At 41.1% G+C, this 17,910-nt stretch overlaps 1 protein-coding gene across 3 annotated transcripts in view; it reads right to left on the bottom strand.

Moving 5' to 3' along the window:
- Window positions 1–17,910, bottom strand: part of LOC139416142 (inositol polyphosphate-5-phosphatase D) — a 64,278-nt gene that overhangs the window by 32,912 nt on the left and 13,456 nt on the right. For all 3 annotated transcript variants that reach the window (XR_011635072.1, XM_071164511.1, XM_071164601.1), the window contains exons 3-8: window positions 13,693–13,828; window positions 7,357–7,522; window positions 6,771–6,911; window positions 1,655–1,745; window positions 639–716; window positions 183–260 (exon numbers count right to left, since the gene is read on the bottom strand). Coding sequence is in view for 2 of the 3 variants with exons in the window: in XM_071164511.1 (XP_071020612.1) it covers window positions 183–260; window positions 639–716; window positions 1,655–1,745; window positions 6,771–6,911; window positions 7,357–7,522; window positions 13,693–13,828 (690 nt within the window). In the remaining variant the exon portion in view is untranslated. The remainder of the gene's footprint in view (window positions 1–182; window positions 261–638; window positions 717–1,654; window positions 1,746–6,770; window positions 6,912–7,356; window positions 7,523–13,692; window positions 13,829–17,910) is intronic.

Below are 17,910 nucleotides of genomic sequence, written 5' to 3' on the forward strand. Positions count from 1 at the left end.
ATGGATAATAGAGATTATTTTATTGATTTTTTTGTTTCAGATAAGTTTCATAATCCGCTGTGCCTTTTGATATTATATAATATATATATTTATATTTATATTTATATATTATATATATTTGATATAGACTGATATATGTGGTAACATTGTTATCATGCAGTATCTCATTTTGTTCAACTTACTTCAAATGTGATAGGTGGTATTAGAGACTTCCTGTGGCTTCCGTCATATCCTACCGACTCAAACAGAGCAGCTTTGGCCTGTGGGAAAAAAAAGGAAACTACAGTATGTGAAAAGGAAGCATTTACTCCTTTCACTGTATGCTTCTGTTTCAGGTCTGGTTTTGGTCAAAGTGTAACAGGAAAGACGTTACAACATGTGAGAGATCATCTACACCACGGTCAGTTAGTGATTGATAGAAATAGTAAATGAACAAGCGTTTGCTAACGTTGCTAACGTTGAATAAAAAAATAAAAAATCTAAAATCAAATGTCAGAATAAGATTGCGTCCCAAATGGCAAACATATTCCCTATATAGTGACCTACTTATGACCAGAGATCTATGGGCCCTGATCGAAAGCAGTGCACTATTTAGAGAATGGGACAGGCCCTAAGTTTAGAATAGTGTTAAACATTACTTTATCCTCGATGGAGTAGAGCAGTTTGGTAATTTGTTCCAGCCTGAATGACACAGCCTGACCTGAATCTGCTGACACCTAGAAGTTAAAAGCAGAAACGTAAATTCAACATAAACCAAGAATTAGGGCAGAGGCAGCCTTCAGCGCATCACATAGGAAATATCATTAAAAACACAAAGGACTTGATAATATAAATACTGTACACTAGACCAGAGATGATATAAATACTGTACACTAGACCAGAGATATAAATACTGTACACTAGACCAGAGGTGATATAAATACTGTACACTAGACCAGAGATATGAATACTGTACACTAGACCAGAGATATAAATACTGGACACTAGACCAGAGATGATATACATACTGTACACTAGACCAGATATATAAATACTGTACACTAGACCAGATATATAAATACTGTACACTAGACCAGAGATATAAATACTGTACACTAGACCTGAGATGATATACATACTGTACACTAGACCAGAGATATAAATACTGTACACTAGACCAGAGATATAAATACTGTACACTAGACCAAAGATGACAGTAAAACTAAACAGAAGTGTCTGATAAATTGTTAATAATAGCCACCTGTTACCATGCAGCATCAATATACCTACAATCAGATAGCATTATTAGTCATTTTACAGAAAGACAAAGACCCTCTAGTCGAGAATGGATCCTCATACCGACCTGTTTCCTTATTGAATACTGATGTTAAAATAATACCATCTTGAATGCAGCTCATACTGTCCCATCTCCTTACTGAATACTGATGTTAAAATAATACCATCTTGAATGCAGCTCATACTGTCCCATCTCCGTACTGAATACTGATGTTAAAATAATACCATCTTGAATGCAGCTAATAATGTCCCATCTCCTTACTGAATACTGATGTTAAAATAATACCATCTTGAATGCAGCTCATACTGTCCCATCTCCTTACTGAATACTGATGTTAAAATAACGGCTAATATAAGGTTGATTATAATAACAACCCACCTGACTTCTCATTCGGCCGACCCCTGGGGACAGCTGTTGGTCTAGAAGCCTCTGGAAGGCCTCCAGAGTGGGCAGGGTACGGGAGATCTCACTGACAACACAGGAGCACAAAACATGTAAATTCAACCGAAAATACTTAATTCATCCCACAAGGGTTAGGGTTCATCAAATGTTGTTTTCCAGGGTTGGAGTCAATCAATTCCATTTCTATTCAGTTAATTTCCATGAATTGACCCCAACCCTGTGGTTAACAGGGAATGCTGAGTGCTTTAAATGTTGCAGATATATACAGTGGGGTCCAAAATTAAAATAATGACTGTATAAAATAAATAATTCAAATACTGGGCTGTATTTTATGCTCCAAATTTTTTTGGGGGATTATCTTATTTTCTATTAATGCAAATTGCTCAGAAAATGTTATCAAATCAAATCAAGCTTTATTTACACAGCACATTTCAGACAGAATACAACACAATGTCCTTTACAGGAAAAAAAGACGAACTGAACAACTAACTAAAAAGCTCCCAAAAGGAAGAGCAAAGCTAAAAATATGTGTTTCAAGATCTCTTTAAAATATGTCCACAGTTTCAGCCCCCCTCAGGTTCTCTGGCTGGGAGCATGATAACTAAAGGCTGGGAGCATAGTAACTAAAGACTGCCTCTCCATGCCTCTTGGTCCCCCTCAGGTTCTCTGGCTGGGAGCGTAATAACTAAAGACTGGGGGCATAGTAACTAAAGGCTGGGGACATAGTAACTACAGGCTGGGGGCATAGTAACTAAAGGCTGGGGGCATAGTAACTAAAGGCTGGGGGCATAGTAACTAGAGGCTGGGGGCATAGTAACTAGAGGCTGGGGGCATAGTAACTAGAGGCTGCCTCTCCATGCCTCTGGGGGCCTAGGTTCTAGAGGCTGGGAGCATAGTAACTAAAGACTGGGAGCATAGTAACTAAAGGCTGGGGGCATAGTAACTAAAGACTGGGGCCATAGTAACTAAAGGCTGGGGGCATAGTAACTAAAGGCTGGGGGCATAGTAACTACAGGCTGGGGGCATAGTAACTAAAGGCTGGGTGCATAGTAACTAAAGGCTGGGGGCATAGTAACTAGAGGCTGGGGGCATAGTAACTACAGGCTGGGGGCATAGTAACTAGAGGCTGGGGACATTGTAACTAGAGGCTGGGGGCATAGTAACTAGAGGCTGGGGGCATAGTAACTAGAGGCTGGGGGCATAGTAACTAAAGGCTGGGGGCATAGTAACTAGAGGCTGGGGGCATAGTAACTAAAGGCTGGGGGCATAGTAACTAGAGGCTGGGGGCATTGTAACTAGAGGCTGGGGGCATAGTAACTAAAGGCTGGGGGCATTGTAACTAGAGGCTGGGGGCATAGTAACTACAGGCTGGGGGCATAGTAACTAGAGGCTGGGGACATTGTAACTAGAGGCTGGGGGCATAGTAACTAGAGGCTGGGGGCATAGTAACTAAAGGCTGGGGGCATAGTAACTACAGGCTGGGGGCATAGTAACTAAAGGCTGGGGGCATAGTAACTAAAGGCTGGGGGCATAGTAACTAGAGGCTGGGGGCATAGTAACTAGAGGCTGGGGGCATAGTAACTAGAGGCTGGGGGCATAGTAACTAGAGGCTGGGGGCATAGTAACTAGAGGCTGGGGGCATAGTAACTAGAGGCTGGGGGCATAGTAACTAGAGGCTGGGGGCATTGTAACTAGAGGCTGGGGGCATAGTAACTAAAGGCTGGGGGCATTGTAACTAGAGGCTGGGGGCATAGTAACTAGAGGCTGGGGGCATAGTAACTAGAGGCTGGGGGCGTGAGGGCAAAGTAACTAGAGGCTGGGGGCATAGTAACTAGAGGCTGGGAGCATAGTAACTAGAGGCTGGGGGCATTGTAACTAGAGGCTGGGGGCATTGTAACTAGAGGCTGGGGGCATAGTAACTAGAGGCTGGGGGCATAGTAACTAGAGGCTGGGAGCATTGTAACTAGAGGCTGGGAGCATTGTAACTAGAGGCTGGGAGGCTAGAGGGGGAGCATAGTAACTAGAGGCTGGGAGCATAGTAACTAGAGGCTGGGAGCATAGTAACTAGAGGCTGGGAGCATAGTAACTAGAGGCTGGGAGCATAGTAACTAAAGTAACTAAACTGTTTTTTTTTAAGTAGGGGGCAAAATTATTGACACCCCTAAAAATACTTACAATATAAATAAAGTAGTCAAAAGTGTAGTATTTGGTCCCATATTTCTATCACACGATGACTACATCAAGCTTGTGATGCCTCAAACTTGTTGGAAGCATTTGCAGTTAGTTTTGGTTGTGTTTCAGATTATTTTGTGCCCAATATAAATTAATGGTAAATAATGTGTTGTGTTATTTTGGAGTCACTTTTAAATAAGAATATAATATGTTAGTAAACACTTCTACAGGAATGTGGATGATACAATGATTACAGATAATCCTGAATGAATTAATGAGTGTAAAAGTTACAGAGGGGCAAAGATCATATCTCCAAGACATGCTAACCTCCCCTGTTATTGGTAATGGTGAGAGGTTAGATCATATCTCCAAGACATGCTAACCTCCCCTGTTATTGGTAATGGTGAGGATAGATCATATCTCCAAGACATACTAACCTCCCCTGTTAATGGTAATGATGAGAGGTTAGATCATATCTCCAAGACATGCTAACCTCCCCTGTTATTGGTAATGGTGAGGTTAGATCATATCTCCAAGACATACTAACCTCCCCTGTTATTGGTAATGGTGAGGTTAGATCATGTCTCCAAGACATACTAACCTCCCCTGTTATTGGTAATGGTGAGAGGTTAGATCATGTCTCCAAGACATACTAACCTCCCCTGTTATTGGTAATGGTGAGAGGTTAGATCATGTCTCCAAGACATACTAACCTCCCCTGTTAATGGTAATGGTGAGAGGTTAGATCATAATCCCAAGACATGCTAACCTCCCCTGTTATTGGTAATGGTGAGAGGTTAGATCATATCTCCAAGACATGCTAACCTCCCCTGTTAATGGTAATGGTGAGAGGTTAGATCATACCTCCAAGACATGCTAACCTCCCCTGTTAATGGTATTGGTGAGAGGTTAGATCATACCTCCAAGACATGCTAACCTCCCCTGTTAATGGTAATGGTGAGAGGTTAGATCATACCTCCAAGACATGCTAACCTCCCCTGTTAATGGTAATGGTGAGAGGTTAGATCGTACCTCCAAGACATGCTAACCTCCCCTGTTATTGGTAATGGTGAGAGGTTAGATCATATCTCCAAGACATGCTAACCTCCCATGTTAATGGTAATGGTGAGATATCTACCCCCAAGACATGCTAACCTCCCCTGTTAATGGTATGGTAATGCATACCTCCAAGACATGCTAACCTCCCCTGTTAATGGTAATGGTGAGAGGGTAGATCGTATCTCCAAGACATGCTGTACCCCCAAGACATGCTAACCTCCCCTGTTAATGGTAATGGTGAGAGGTTAGATCGTACCTCCAAGACATGCTAACCTCCCCTGTTAATGGTAATGGTGAGAGGTTAGATCATACCTCTAAGACATGCTAACCTCCCCTGTTATTGGTAATGGTGAGGTTAGATCATAACTCCAAGACATGCTAACCTCCCCTGTTAATGGTAATGGTGAGAGGTTAGATCATACCTCCAAGACATGCTAACCTCCCCTGTTATTGGTAATGGTGAGGATGTGCTAACCTCCCCTGTTAATGGTAATGACATGTGACATGCTAACCTCCCCTGTTATTGGTAATAGGATAGATCATACCTCCAAGACATGCTAACCTCCCCTGTTAATGGTAATGATGAGAGGTTAGATCATATCTCCAAGACATGCTAACCTCCCCTGTTATTGGTAATGGTGAGGTTAGACATATCCAAGACATACTAACCTCCCCTGTTAATGGTAATGGTGAGGTTAGATCATGTCTCCAAGACATACTAACCTCTGTTATTGGTACCATAATCCCAAGACATGCTAACCTCCCCTGTTATTGGTAATGGTGAGAGGTTAGATCATGCTACCCTCCAAGACATGCTAACCTCCCCTGTTAATGGTAATGGTGAGAGGTTAGATCATACCTCCAAGACATGCTAACCTCCCCTGTTAATGGTAATGGTGAGAGGTTAGATCATACCTCCAAGACATGCTAACCTCCCCTGTTAATGGTAATGGTGAGAGGTTAGATCGTACCTCCAAGACATGCTAACCTCCCCTGTTAATGGTAATGGTGAGAGGTTAGATCGTACCCCCAAGACATGCTAACCTCCCCTGTTAATGGTAATGGTGAGAGGTTAGATCGTACCCCCAAGACATGCTAACCTCCCCTGTTAATGGTATTGGTGAGAGGTTAGAGCATACCTCCAAGACATGCTAACCTCCCCTGTTAATGGTAATGGTGAGAGGGTAGATCGTATCTCCAAGACATGCTAACCTCCCCTGTTAATGGTAATGGTGAGAGGGTAGATCGTACCCCCAAGACATGCTAACCTCCCCTGTTAATGGTAATGGTGAGAGGTTAGATCGTACCTCCAAGACATGCTAACCTCCCCTGTTAATGGTAATGGTGAGAGGTTAGATCATACCTCTAAGACATGCTAACCTCCCCTGTTATTGGTAATGGTGAGGTTAGATCATAACTCCAAGACATGCTAACCTCCCCTGTTAATGGTAATGTAGTCATTTTATGGTAAAAATATGTGAGCAAATAGTAAACTTTTGATGACTTTGTATATAAGAATATTTAGGGCTGTCAATAATTTTGACCCCTAACCTTCTTGAGAATAAAAACAAAAACAAACCAAAATCTCTTTCTCTGAGCAAAAGTACAAGTATAAAATATTATAATTTCCCCCTTTTTGTTGTTGTTGTTGTTGATGCATTCAATAGAACACCGTTTTTTTAATTATTTATTTTATACAGTCATCATTGTTAATCTTTATCAAGAGTGTCAATAAAAACGACTTATGTTGCTTTAACCACATCGCGACCAGGGTATCCAGCCAATCAGTGGTCACCACACCAAGTGTGTCAACAATCTGGGACACCACTGTAGTTAGCTATTGTCTGTAAGTCTCCTGTACCTGTTAAGATGTTTGCAAATTCCCATAGTGAGCTTTTTCAGACGGGGAAAGTTGGGATTCCCATTCTGGGCTTGCTCAGCATCGAGACAGAGTGAGGTGTGGAAGTATTCCTGGATGGATTGTTGGTGCTCTTCCGGGAGGCTGGAAGACAATGAATTAGCAGTCAGTGTGATTAGTTTTGTTGATGCCTAACTAAAAGATTGGCAGCTGGGTAACACAATGCAACACGTCGTCAGTCCCACAATACTACTGAAGACACTCAATCAGCATTTTGCAGCTCATAGTAGAATGATAAGTGTCTCAGTGTATTAAATCAAATTTATTTATAAAGCCCTTCTTACATCAGCTGATATCTCAAAGTGCTGTACAGAAACCCAGCCTAAAACCCCAAAACAGCAAGCAATGCAGGTGTAGAAGCACAATGGCTAGGAAAAACTCCCTAGAAAGGCAGAAACCTATCAAGTCAAAAAAGCTGATCTAAGATACATTTTTGCCTGATCAATAATGAATAAGATTACATCGATAGGGTGGCACCTGATCTCAGATCAACACTCTGAGAAGATTTTGTGGTCCCAAATGAGCATACTTAGACATGTCCAACTGTTGCAGCCTCTGTAGGTATGTGTCTCTCAGGGAAGCACAGGCGAGCTCTGAAGTCTGTGACTCTCCCCCATGGGTCTCTTTACTGCCATTGGCTGACAGCCCACCTGGGCCTTTCCTGGGTGGTAGCTGAGGTGGGTATTTAGCTGGATCTGGAGACGAACAACCACAACAGTCAAACGGTTGGACATAATGAAAGTTATCAGTATCATACCCCTGTGTAGTACTTGAATTACTACTACTTAACTACTACTTAACTAACAGCACCTACAGTCACCTTTACTCCTGTTAACATATCTACCTCAATGATTCCAGTACTCCTGTTGATAATGTATATTCAGGGTTTCAAAACCTTTGACTGGTACTGAACAGTATATACATGTTAACAGGAGTACTGGAGTCATTGAGGTAGATACAGTGGGGCAAAAAAGTATTTAGTCAGCCAATTGCCAATTGTGCAAGTTCTCCCACTTTAAAAGATGAGAGAGGCCTGTAATTTTCATCATAGGTACACTTCAACTATGACAGACAAAATTAGAAAAAAAATCCAGAAAATAACATTGTAGGATTTTTAATGAATTTATTTGCAAATTATGGTGGAAAATAAGTATTTAAGAAAAAGGTTTTGACACCCTGACTCATTCAAGGGTTTTTCATAATTTGGACTACTTTCTAGATTGTAGAAAAATAGTGAAGACATCAAAACTATGAAATAATAAATATGGAATCATGCAGTAACCAAAAAAGTGTTAACTTTTTATGGCTGCAGGGGCAGTATTGAGTAGCTTGGGTGAAAAGGTGCCCATTGTAAACGGCCAGCTCCTCAGTCTCAGTTGCTAATATATGCATATTATTATTAGTATTGGATAGAAAACACTCTGAAGTTTCTAAAACTGTTTGAATTACGTCTGTGAGTATAACAGAACTCATATTGCAGGCAAAAACCTGAGAAATTCCACTTCCTGTTTGTATTTTTTCTGGGGGTGGCAGAATTTCAACCAAGCTCTCATTGAAATTACAGCGGGATATGGATGAGTTTTCACTTCCTACGTCTTCCACTAGATGTCAACAGTCAATAGAACTTTGTCTGATGACTCTAATGTGAAGGGGGGTCGAATGAGACAGGAAATAGTCACCACTGCCACGAGTTGACCACATTTCACTATGCGCGTTCACAGATGAAGGACCTGCGTTCCATCGCTCATCTGAAGTCATTCTAATTCTCCGGTTGGAACGTTCTTCAAGATATATGTAAACAACATTCTAAAGATTGATTCAGTACATCGTTTGACATGTTTTTACTGACTGTTAAGGAACTTTTGGACATTTCGTCACGTTATGGTGGACGCGCTTTGTAAATTGTTTACCAAACGCGCCACCAAAGTAGCTAATTGGACATTTTCGAACAAATCAAGCATTTATTGTGGACCTGGAATTCCTAGGACTGCATTCTGATGAAGTTCATCAAAGGTAACAAAGAAAACATTTATCAAGTATTTTCTGGTTTCTGTTGACTCCAATATGGCGGCTAATTTGGCTTCTGTTCTGAGCGCCCTCTCAGATTATTGCATGTGTTGGTTTTTTCCGTAAAACTTTTTTTGAAATCTGACACAGCGGTTGCATTAAGGAGAGGTATATCTAAAATTTCATGTGTATAACTTGTATTATCATCTACATTTATGATGAGTATTTCTGTTGAAACGATGTGGCTATGCAAAATCACTTGATGTTTTTGGAACTAGTGAATCTAATACACCAATGTAAACTCAGATTTTTTTTATATAAATATGAACTTTATCAAACAAAACATGCATGTATTGTGTGACATGAAGTCCTATGAGTGTCATCTGATGAAGATAATTCAAGGTTAGTGATTCATTTTATCTTTATTTCAGCTTTTTGTGAATGCTATATTTTGCTGGAAAATGGCCGTGCTTTTGTGGTTTGGTGGAGACCTAACATAATCGTTTGTATTGCTTTCGCTGAAAAGCCTATTTGAAAACGGACACTTTGGTGGGATTAACAACAATATTACCTTTAAAATGATATAAGACACATGTATGTTTTAGGAATTGTAATTATGAGATTTCTGTTGTTTGAATTTGGCGCCCTCGATTTTCACTGGTAGTTGTCATATCGATCCCGGTATTGGGATTGCAGCCATGACAAGTTAAACAATCAAAATCTATTTTATATTTGAGATTCTTAAAAGTAGCCACCCTTTGCCTTGATGACAGTTGTGCACACTGTTGGCATTCTCTCAACCAGCTTCATGAGGTAGTCACCTGGAATGCACTTCAATTAACAGGTGTGCTTTGCTAAAAGCGAATTTGTGGAATTTCTTCCCTTCTTAATGCATTTGAGCCAATTGGTTGTGTTTTGAAAAGGTAGGGGTGTGGTATGCAGAAGATAGCCCTATGTGGTAAAATACCAAGTCCACATTCTCATTAATTAAGCTGGAGAAGATGGCAGCCGTTTTACGGGCTCCTAACAAATTATGCTATTGTGTGTGTTTTGCTGCGTTATTTGTAACTTATTTTGTACATAATGTTTCTGCCACCGTCTCTTATGACCCGAAAAGAGCTTCTGGATATCAGGACAGCGATTACTCACCTTGAACTGGACAAAGATTTTTTATTTAATGAGTCGGATGCGAAGGATGTACTTCAGACACCAGACAAGGCCCAAATCACTGTGATTCACATGAAGAAGAGACGGAGATATCGGGTACGTAGGTCAGGGTGCCTTGTAAGTATCCGACGGCGAGTGGGTAATCCGCTTCAACCAGCAGTCCTATTAGCCAACGTGCGATCACTGGAGAATAAACTGGTTGAGCTCCGTTCAAGACTATCCTACCAACAGGACATTAAAAACTGTAATATCTTATGTTTCACTCGTGGCTGAACGACAACATGGATAACATGCAGCTGTCTGGGTTTTCGGTGCATCGGAAAGATAGAACAGCTGCCTCCGGTAAGACAAGTGGTGGAGGTCTGTGTCTATTTGTCAATAACAGCTGGTGCGCGAAATCTAATATTAAGAAAGTCTCTAGGTTTTGCTCGCCTGAGGTAGAGTATCTCATGATAAGCTGTAGAGAGTTTTCATCTATATTTTTCTTAGCTGTCTATTTACTACCACAACCCGATGCTGGAACTAAGACCCCACTCAACCAATTCTATAAGGCCACTCAACCAACTCTATAAGGCCATAAGCAAACAAGAAAATGCTCATCCAGAGGTGACACTCCTAGTGGCCGGGGATAATTAATGCAGGGAAACTTACATGTGTTTTACCTCATTTCTACCAGCATGTTACATGTGCAACCAGAGGAAACAAAACTCTAGACCACCTTTACTCCACACACAGAGATGTGTACAAAGTTCTCCCTCACCCTCTATTTGGCAAATGTGACCATAACTCTATCCTACTGATTCCTGCTTACAAGCAAAACTAAAGCTGGAAGTACCAGTGACTAGATCAATACGGATGTGGTCAGATGACGCAGATGCTAAGTTACAGGATTGTTTTGCTAGCAAAGACTGGAATATGTTCCGGGATTCTTCTGATGGCATCGAGGAGTACACCACATCAGTCACTGGTTTTATCAATAAGTGCATCGATGACGTTGTCACCACAGTGACCGTACGTACATACTCCAACCAGAAGCCATGAATTACAGGCAACATCCGCATCGAGCTAAAGGGTAGAGCTGCTGCTTTCAAGGAGCGGGATTCTAACCCGGAAACTTATAAGAAATTCTGCTATTTGCACTGTATTTGTTATATATCTACCTCAATGACTCTGGTGCCCCACTTAACATGTAAATACACTATATATAGTACAGTATGCGGACACTCCTTCAATTGAATGAATTTGGCTATTTCAACCACACCCATTGCTGACAGGTGTATAAAATCGAGAAGACACCCATGCAATTTCCAAAGACAAACATTGTCAGTAGAATGGCCTAACTGAAGAGCTCATTGACTTTCAACGTGGCACTGTCATAGGGTGCCAACTTTTCAACAAGTCAGTTCCTCAAATTTCTGCCCCTCTAGAGCTGCCCAGGTCAACTGTAAATGCTGTTATTGTGAGGTGGAAACGTCTAGGAGCAACAACGGCTCAGCCGCGAAGTGGTAGGCCACACAAGCTCACAAAACATGACCGCCGAGTGCTGAAGCGCGCAGCACAAATCGCCTAGATGATTCTGTGCTTCCAACATTGTGGCAACAGTTTGGGGTAGGCCTTTTCCTGTTTCAGCATGGCAATGCCCCTGTGCACAAAGCGAGGTCCATACAGAAATGGTTTGTTGAGATTGATGTGGAAGAACTTGACTGGCCTGCACAGAGCCCTGACCTCAACCCCATCAAACACCTTTGGAAGGAATTGGAAAGCAGACTGCAAGCCAGGCCTAATTGCGCAACATCAGTGCCCGACCTCACTAATGCTCTTGTGGCTGAATGGAAGCAGTTCCCTCAGCAATGTTCGCACATCTAGTGGAAAGCCTTCCCAGAAGAGTCCATGCTGTTATAGCAACAAAGGGGGGACCAACTCCATATTAATGCACATGATTTTGGAATGAGATGTTCGACGAGCAGGTGTCCACATACTCTTGGTCATGTAGCCTGCGGCTATGGAACCCTGACCTGTTCACCGGATGTGCTACCTGTCCCAGACCTGCTGTTTTCAACTCTCTAGAGACAGCAGGAGCGGTAGAGATATTCTGAATGATCGGCTATGAAAAGCCAACTGACATTTACTCCTGAGGTGCTGACTTGTTGCACCCTCGACAACTACTGTGATTATTATTATTTGACCATGCTGGTCATCTATGAACATTTGAACATCTTGGCTATGTTCTGTTATAATCCTCACCCGGCACAGCTAGAAGAGGACTGGCCACCCCTCAGAGCCTGGTTCCTCTCTAGGTTTCTTCCTAGGTTTTGGCCTTTCTAGGGAGTTTTTCCTAGACACCGTGCTTCTACACCTGCATTGCTTGCTGTTTGGGGTTTTAGGCTGGGTTTCTGCATAGCACTTTGTGACATCAGCTGATGTAAGGGCTTTATAAATACATTTGATTTGATTTGATTTGATTTAGTGTATCTACCTTAACTGTGTTGGATTGTATGTAATCTGATTATTTAAAAAACAAACTCAGTTACATTATCATCTAAAAAATATTGTAATCAGATTACACAACTAGATGATTACTTCTTGGATTACTTTTAAATTTAGAAAGTAATGTTTTCTTAATGACATTCAATTCAGTATCAGAAAAAAAACGTGCAAGTTTAAGTTAAGCCAGTCTGACCACAAGTCAGAGATCGCTATGATGACACGACAAATGCGTTCGATAGATCGTTTTGTCTTCTTCTATTGCCTCTTCGGGGAAAAGTGAACCCACATTTATCTTACTGATTACAATTTTGGACAGGTATTAGAGGTTTCACGTTTTCAAGTTTCAAAGTATATAGAAGGAAATGCAAGCTATATACAGGCTCAGGGCCACACACATAATTACAGTGTGCAGGGTTACTGGAGTTATTGAGGTACAGTAGAAGTTGGCTATACAACATAAACAGATCCGGGACCAACAAACTACCTTGGATTAGGTCAGATCTGGGACCAACAAACTACCTTGGATTAGGTCAGATCTGGGACCAACAAGCTACCTAGGATTAGGTCAGATCTGGGACCAACAAGCTACCTTGGATTAGGTCAGATCCAAGCTACCTTGGATTAGGTCAGATCTGGGACCAACAAGCTACCTTGGATTAGGTCAGATCTGGGACCAACAAGCTACCTAGGATTAGGTCAGATCTGGGACCAACAAACTACCTTGGATTAGGTCAGATCTGGGACCAACAAGCTACCTAGGATTAGGTCAGATCTGGGACCAACAAGCTACCTTGGATTAGGTCAGATCCAAGCTACCTTGGATTAGGTCAGATCTGGGACCAACAAGCTACCTTGGATTTGGTCAGATCTGGGACCAACAAGCTACCTTGGATTAGGTCAGATCTGGGACCAACAAGCTACCTTGGATTAGGTCAGATCTGGGACCAACAAGCTACCTTGGATTAGGTCAGATCTGGGACCAACAAGCTACCTTGGATTAGGTCAGATCTGGGACCACCAAGCTAATTTGGGTTAGGTCAGATCCAAGCTACCTTGGGTTAGCTCAGCTGTAGCAAAACATAATACGAGAGAATGGCTAAATCACAAATGAAACCATACTCCCTACATAGTGCACTACCTTTGACCAGGTCCCATAGGGTACCTTTTGAAACACAGAAAGATAATAAGCAGGTTATTATCTGACCTGGCTCCTCCTCTGGCTCCTCCTCTTTCTGAACAGGGAACTGCAGGTGTGTAGCCAGACCCATGTTGGGACTGTAGTACGTCTCCACCAGGTCAGCCAGCACAGAGAAGAACCGGATAGGGACACCCTCAGAGGCCTGGAGACAGAGACAGAGAAACAACAAACACTGGTTAGTGGCACATACTACTGAGTCTAGAAATAACATCAGTCACAGGCTAGAAGTCTAGAGAGCACAACATCAGTCACAGGCTAGAACTCTAGAGAGCACAACATCAGCAAGACAATAACACTACAGAGCACCACATCAAGACAAGTACACTACAGAGCACAACAGGAAGACACAGGCTAGTAGCCTTTCTTCTCATGTCTCTACTTGGTGCTTAATTTATGGTGCTGGTATAGATATTTATGGTGCTGGTGTCATGACGTTGGCCTGGGGGTAGGTTTATGACAGTCATAAATACCTCTTCCCCCCTTTTTCCTCTCTTTACCCTACTGATGTTACATTTGCAAAACCCTTGGTTAACATAGAGATTCTGGGAACATCAGAATGTGGGGGGAAATGAACTATATTCTGGTAATCCGACCAACTGAACATATGCGGTGGTACTTAATGAATATGATGTCAGTTCGGTTGTCATCTGAGACATTCTCATCAATGATAAGATGACATAAACTACAGTGGAAAGTCTACACATTATAGTTATCGGATTCACATGGAATTGTTGTTCAATTTAAATGTTTGAATATGAAATGTTTCGTGATGGGATGAAATGATTTTAGCTTCTAAAATGTGAGATTTGGGTTTTCATAAGATAGGGCTCTGCTCAATCAGTGGCCCGCCCCTGTGAAGGGACATGGGCTATAAAACTTTTCAAACACGCCCTCCTCTCCCTTCCTATATAAGCCCTAGATGACAATATAACCTCCTGTTCCGAGGACGTGAGGACGACGGTCCGATGTCAGAATGGTTCAGATAATAACTACAGAATGAAGCCAACATCAGCGTGAGCTTTGGTTGCGAATGGTATGAACTTTGAACTCTTATTCACTACAGAAGTGATACCTCCTAGACTTTGAGTTAGCAACAGCCGCTGCAAATTAGGGTTAGGAAGGAACAGACAGAGTATCCCGTGTATCAGACAACGACGTTACTACAACGTATCCAATTGACTACCCGAGACATTCTTCAAAAGGACTCGGTTGGGCAACACGGCCTTCCATCTACCACCAACCTACCGAAGCGCAGCTCAGAGTAAATATTTATTGCATTTTCCTTTTCCAAATGGGCGGTAATTGAGAATGCATAAGATACTGTATTTACGATAGCACAGCTTCTTCCCTTTGTTCCTCAGTCTTCCCGCTCTTTCACTCAAACCCAGCCCCTTTTCTTTTGTGTAACAAGCTGCCTTATCTGTTCCGCCCGCTAGGGACGTTTTCCTTTATGACGTAATTTGTAATCAAGTTATGATTTAATTATGTGTATGTGTAATTCTGTGTGATTAGTTAGGCATTTAGTAAATAAATAATTAAACCCAATTTTGTATTGCTGATTCAATTTGTTAGCCAGGGTTCGTGCAGATAACTAAGAATTTGCAACTTTCAGATGAGACTGAATTAAGATGACGTTTAATATTGACTGCTATTGATGTGAAATATTACTAGGTCTTTAAGAGTTTATTCGTAAGATAACAGCTCTATAAATATTATTTTGTGGTGCCCGACACTCTAGTTAATTACATTTACATGATTAGCTCAATCAGGTAATATTAATTACGGAGAAATTATTTTATAGAATAGCATGTCATATCACTTAATCCGGCATAGCCAAAGACACGACACTGGTATAGATATTTCTGGTGCAAGTATAGATATTTATGGTGCAGGTATGGATATTTCTGGTGCTGGTCTAGATATTTCTGGTGCAGGTATGGATGTTTATGGTGCTGGTATAGATATTTATGGTGCTGGTATAGATATTCATGGTGTAGGTATAAATATTTATGGTGCAGGTATAGATATTTATGGTGCAGGTATAGATATTTATGGTGCAGGTATAGATATTTATGGTGCAGGTATATATGTTTATGGTGCAGGTATAGATATTTCTGGTGCAGGTATAGATATTTCTGGTGCAGGTATAGATATTTCTGGTGCAGGTATGGATGTTTATGGTGCTGGTATAGATATTTATGGTGCAGATATAGATCAGTGTAGCATCACAAGAGCAAGATCTTAGAGGGCTTTACTGTTTCCAGAGACTTAAGGTCATGTTGTTCTGAATGACAGGTTTTCCTTCTATCACGATCATACAGCTGACATACTGTTATAAAGGACTTTGAACTGTTAGGCTGCATTCCAAGGGCGTATTAACTACCAAGTCACCTGTTTTTTTTTATAGCCCCTTTCACTGCCACTGTGGATGTTGTTTTTCTTTGTGACGTTTCCGTTCTTTTCTGTTAAGCACCACGAGATGAGCCTTGTGGCTTGTCATACGCCCACGCTAGGGGATCATTTAAAACCTCCTGCAACTGAAAGAGGAAGACGCTTTTGATCAGCATTAGCAGAGTAGCCTGTAGGAACTACAAGTACACTTCAACATTAGCAGAGTAGCCTGTTAGGAACTACAAGTACACTTCAACATTAGCAGAGTAGCCTGTTAGGAATTGCAGTACCCTTCTTAGGAATTGCAGTACCCTTCAGCATTAGCAGAGTAGCCTGTATGATCTACAGTACCCTTCATTTCTGTGTATAGGGCAAGTTAAAACTCAAGAACTTGTAAATCAGCATTGATGACTTTCATGCTTTCCAGCTACAATAGATAAATGAATAACTAATCTAATCTATCTAACTGTGTACTGTAGTATGGTCTCCAGGTTTGGAATATTCTGACTGCCACAGTAATAAGGGAATGTATAGTAATGTATTATAACCAAATGTATTTAAATCTCAGTCAAGGATGGAGCTACACCCGCTGTGCTGTACACACCTTTTATTGAATAGAGACTGTGGTTTACAGTCTGTTTATTGAATAGAGACTGTGGTGTACAGTCTGTTTATTGAATAGAGACTGTAGCGTACAGTCTGTTTATTGAATAGAGACTGTAGCGTGCAGTCTGTTTATTGAATAGAGACTGTAGTGTACAGTCTGTTAATTGAATAGAGACTGTGGTGTACAGTCTGTTTATTGAATAGAGACTGTGGTGTACAGTCTGTTTATTGAATAGAGACTGTAGTGTACAGTCTGTTTATTGAATAGAGACTGTAGTGTACAGTCTGTTTATTGAATAGACTGTAGTGTACAGTCTGTTTATTGAATAGACTGTAGTGTACAGTCTGTTAATTGAATAGAGACTGTGGTGTACAGTCTGTTAATTGAATAGAGACTGTAGTGTACAGTCTGTTAATTGAATAGAGACTGTGTTGTACAGTATGTTTATTGAATAGAGGACAGGAGCAGTGTACAGTCTGTTTATTGAATAGAGACTGTGGTGTACAGTCTGTTAATTGAGACTGTAGTGTACAGTCTGTTAATTGAATAGAGACTGTGGTGTACAGTCTGTTTATTGAATAGAGACTGTGGTGTACAGTCTGTTTATTGAATAGAGACTGTAGTGTACAGTCTGTTAATTGAATAGAGACTGTAGTGTACAGTCTGTTAATTGAATATGGACTGTACTGTACAGTCTGTTAATTGAATAGAGACTGTGGTGTACAGTCTGTTAATTGAATAGAGAATGTAGTGTACAGTCTCTTTATTGAATAGAGACTGTACTGTACAGTCTGTTAATTGAATAGAGACTGTACTGTACAGTCTGTTAATTGAATAGAGACTGTGCAGTGTACAGTCTGTTTATTGAATAGAGACTGTAGTGTACAGTCTGTTTATTGAATAGAGACTGTACTGTACAGTCTGTTAATTGAATAGACTGTAGTGTACAGTCTGTTTATTGAATAGAGGACAGGAGCAGTGTAACTCATTTACAGCCCAAGAACGTGACAGTTAATATCAAGTGTCTAGTTTTACAGAGCTCTCACATTTTAGCCCCTGACTTGAATTGGCCCAAACACTGTGCAAACAATACAAGTTGATTTTGTGCAATGCATAACCATAATAGGTTACACAATATTCACAGTAAAATGCTAAATTCCAGAACTTTCCCACCACATGTGGCCTGTCTTCATTTCTGAAGGCATTGAAAGCAAAAGCAGAAGTTG

The sequence above is a fragment of the Oncorhynchus clarkii genome, chromosome 1 (genome assembly GCF_045791955.1).
Source record: "Oncorhynchus clarkii lewisi isolate Uvic-CL-2024 chromosome 1, UVic_Ocla_1.0, whole genome shotgun sequence".
Lineage (NCBI taxonomy): Eukaryota > Metazoa > Chordata > Actinopteri > Salmoniformes > Salmonidae > Oncorhynchus > Oncorhynchus clarkii.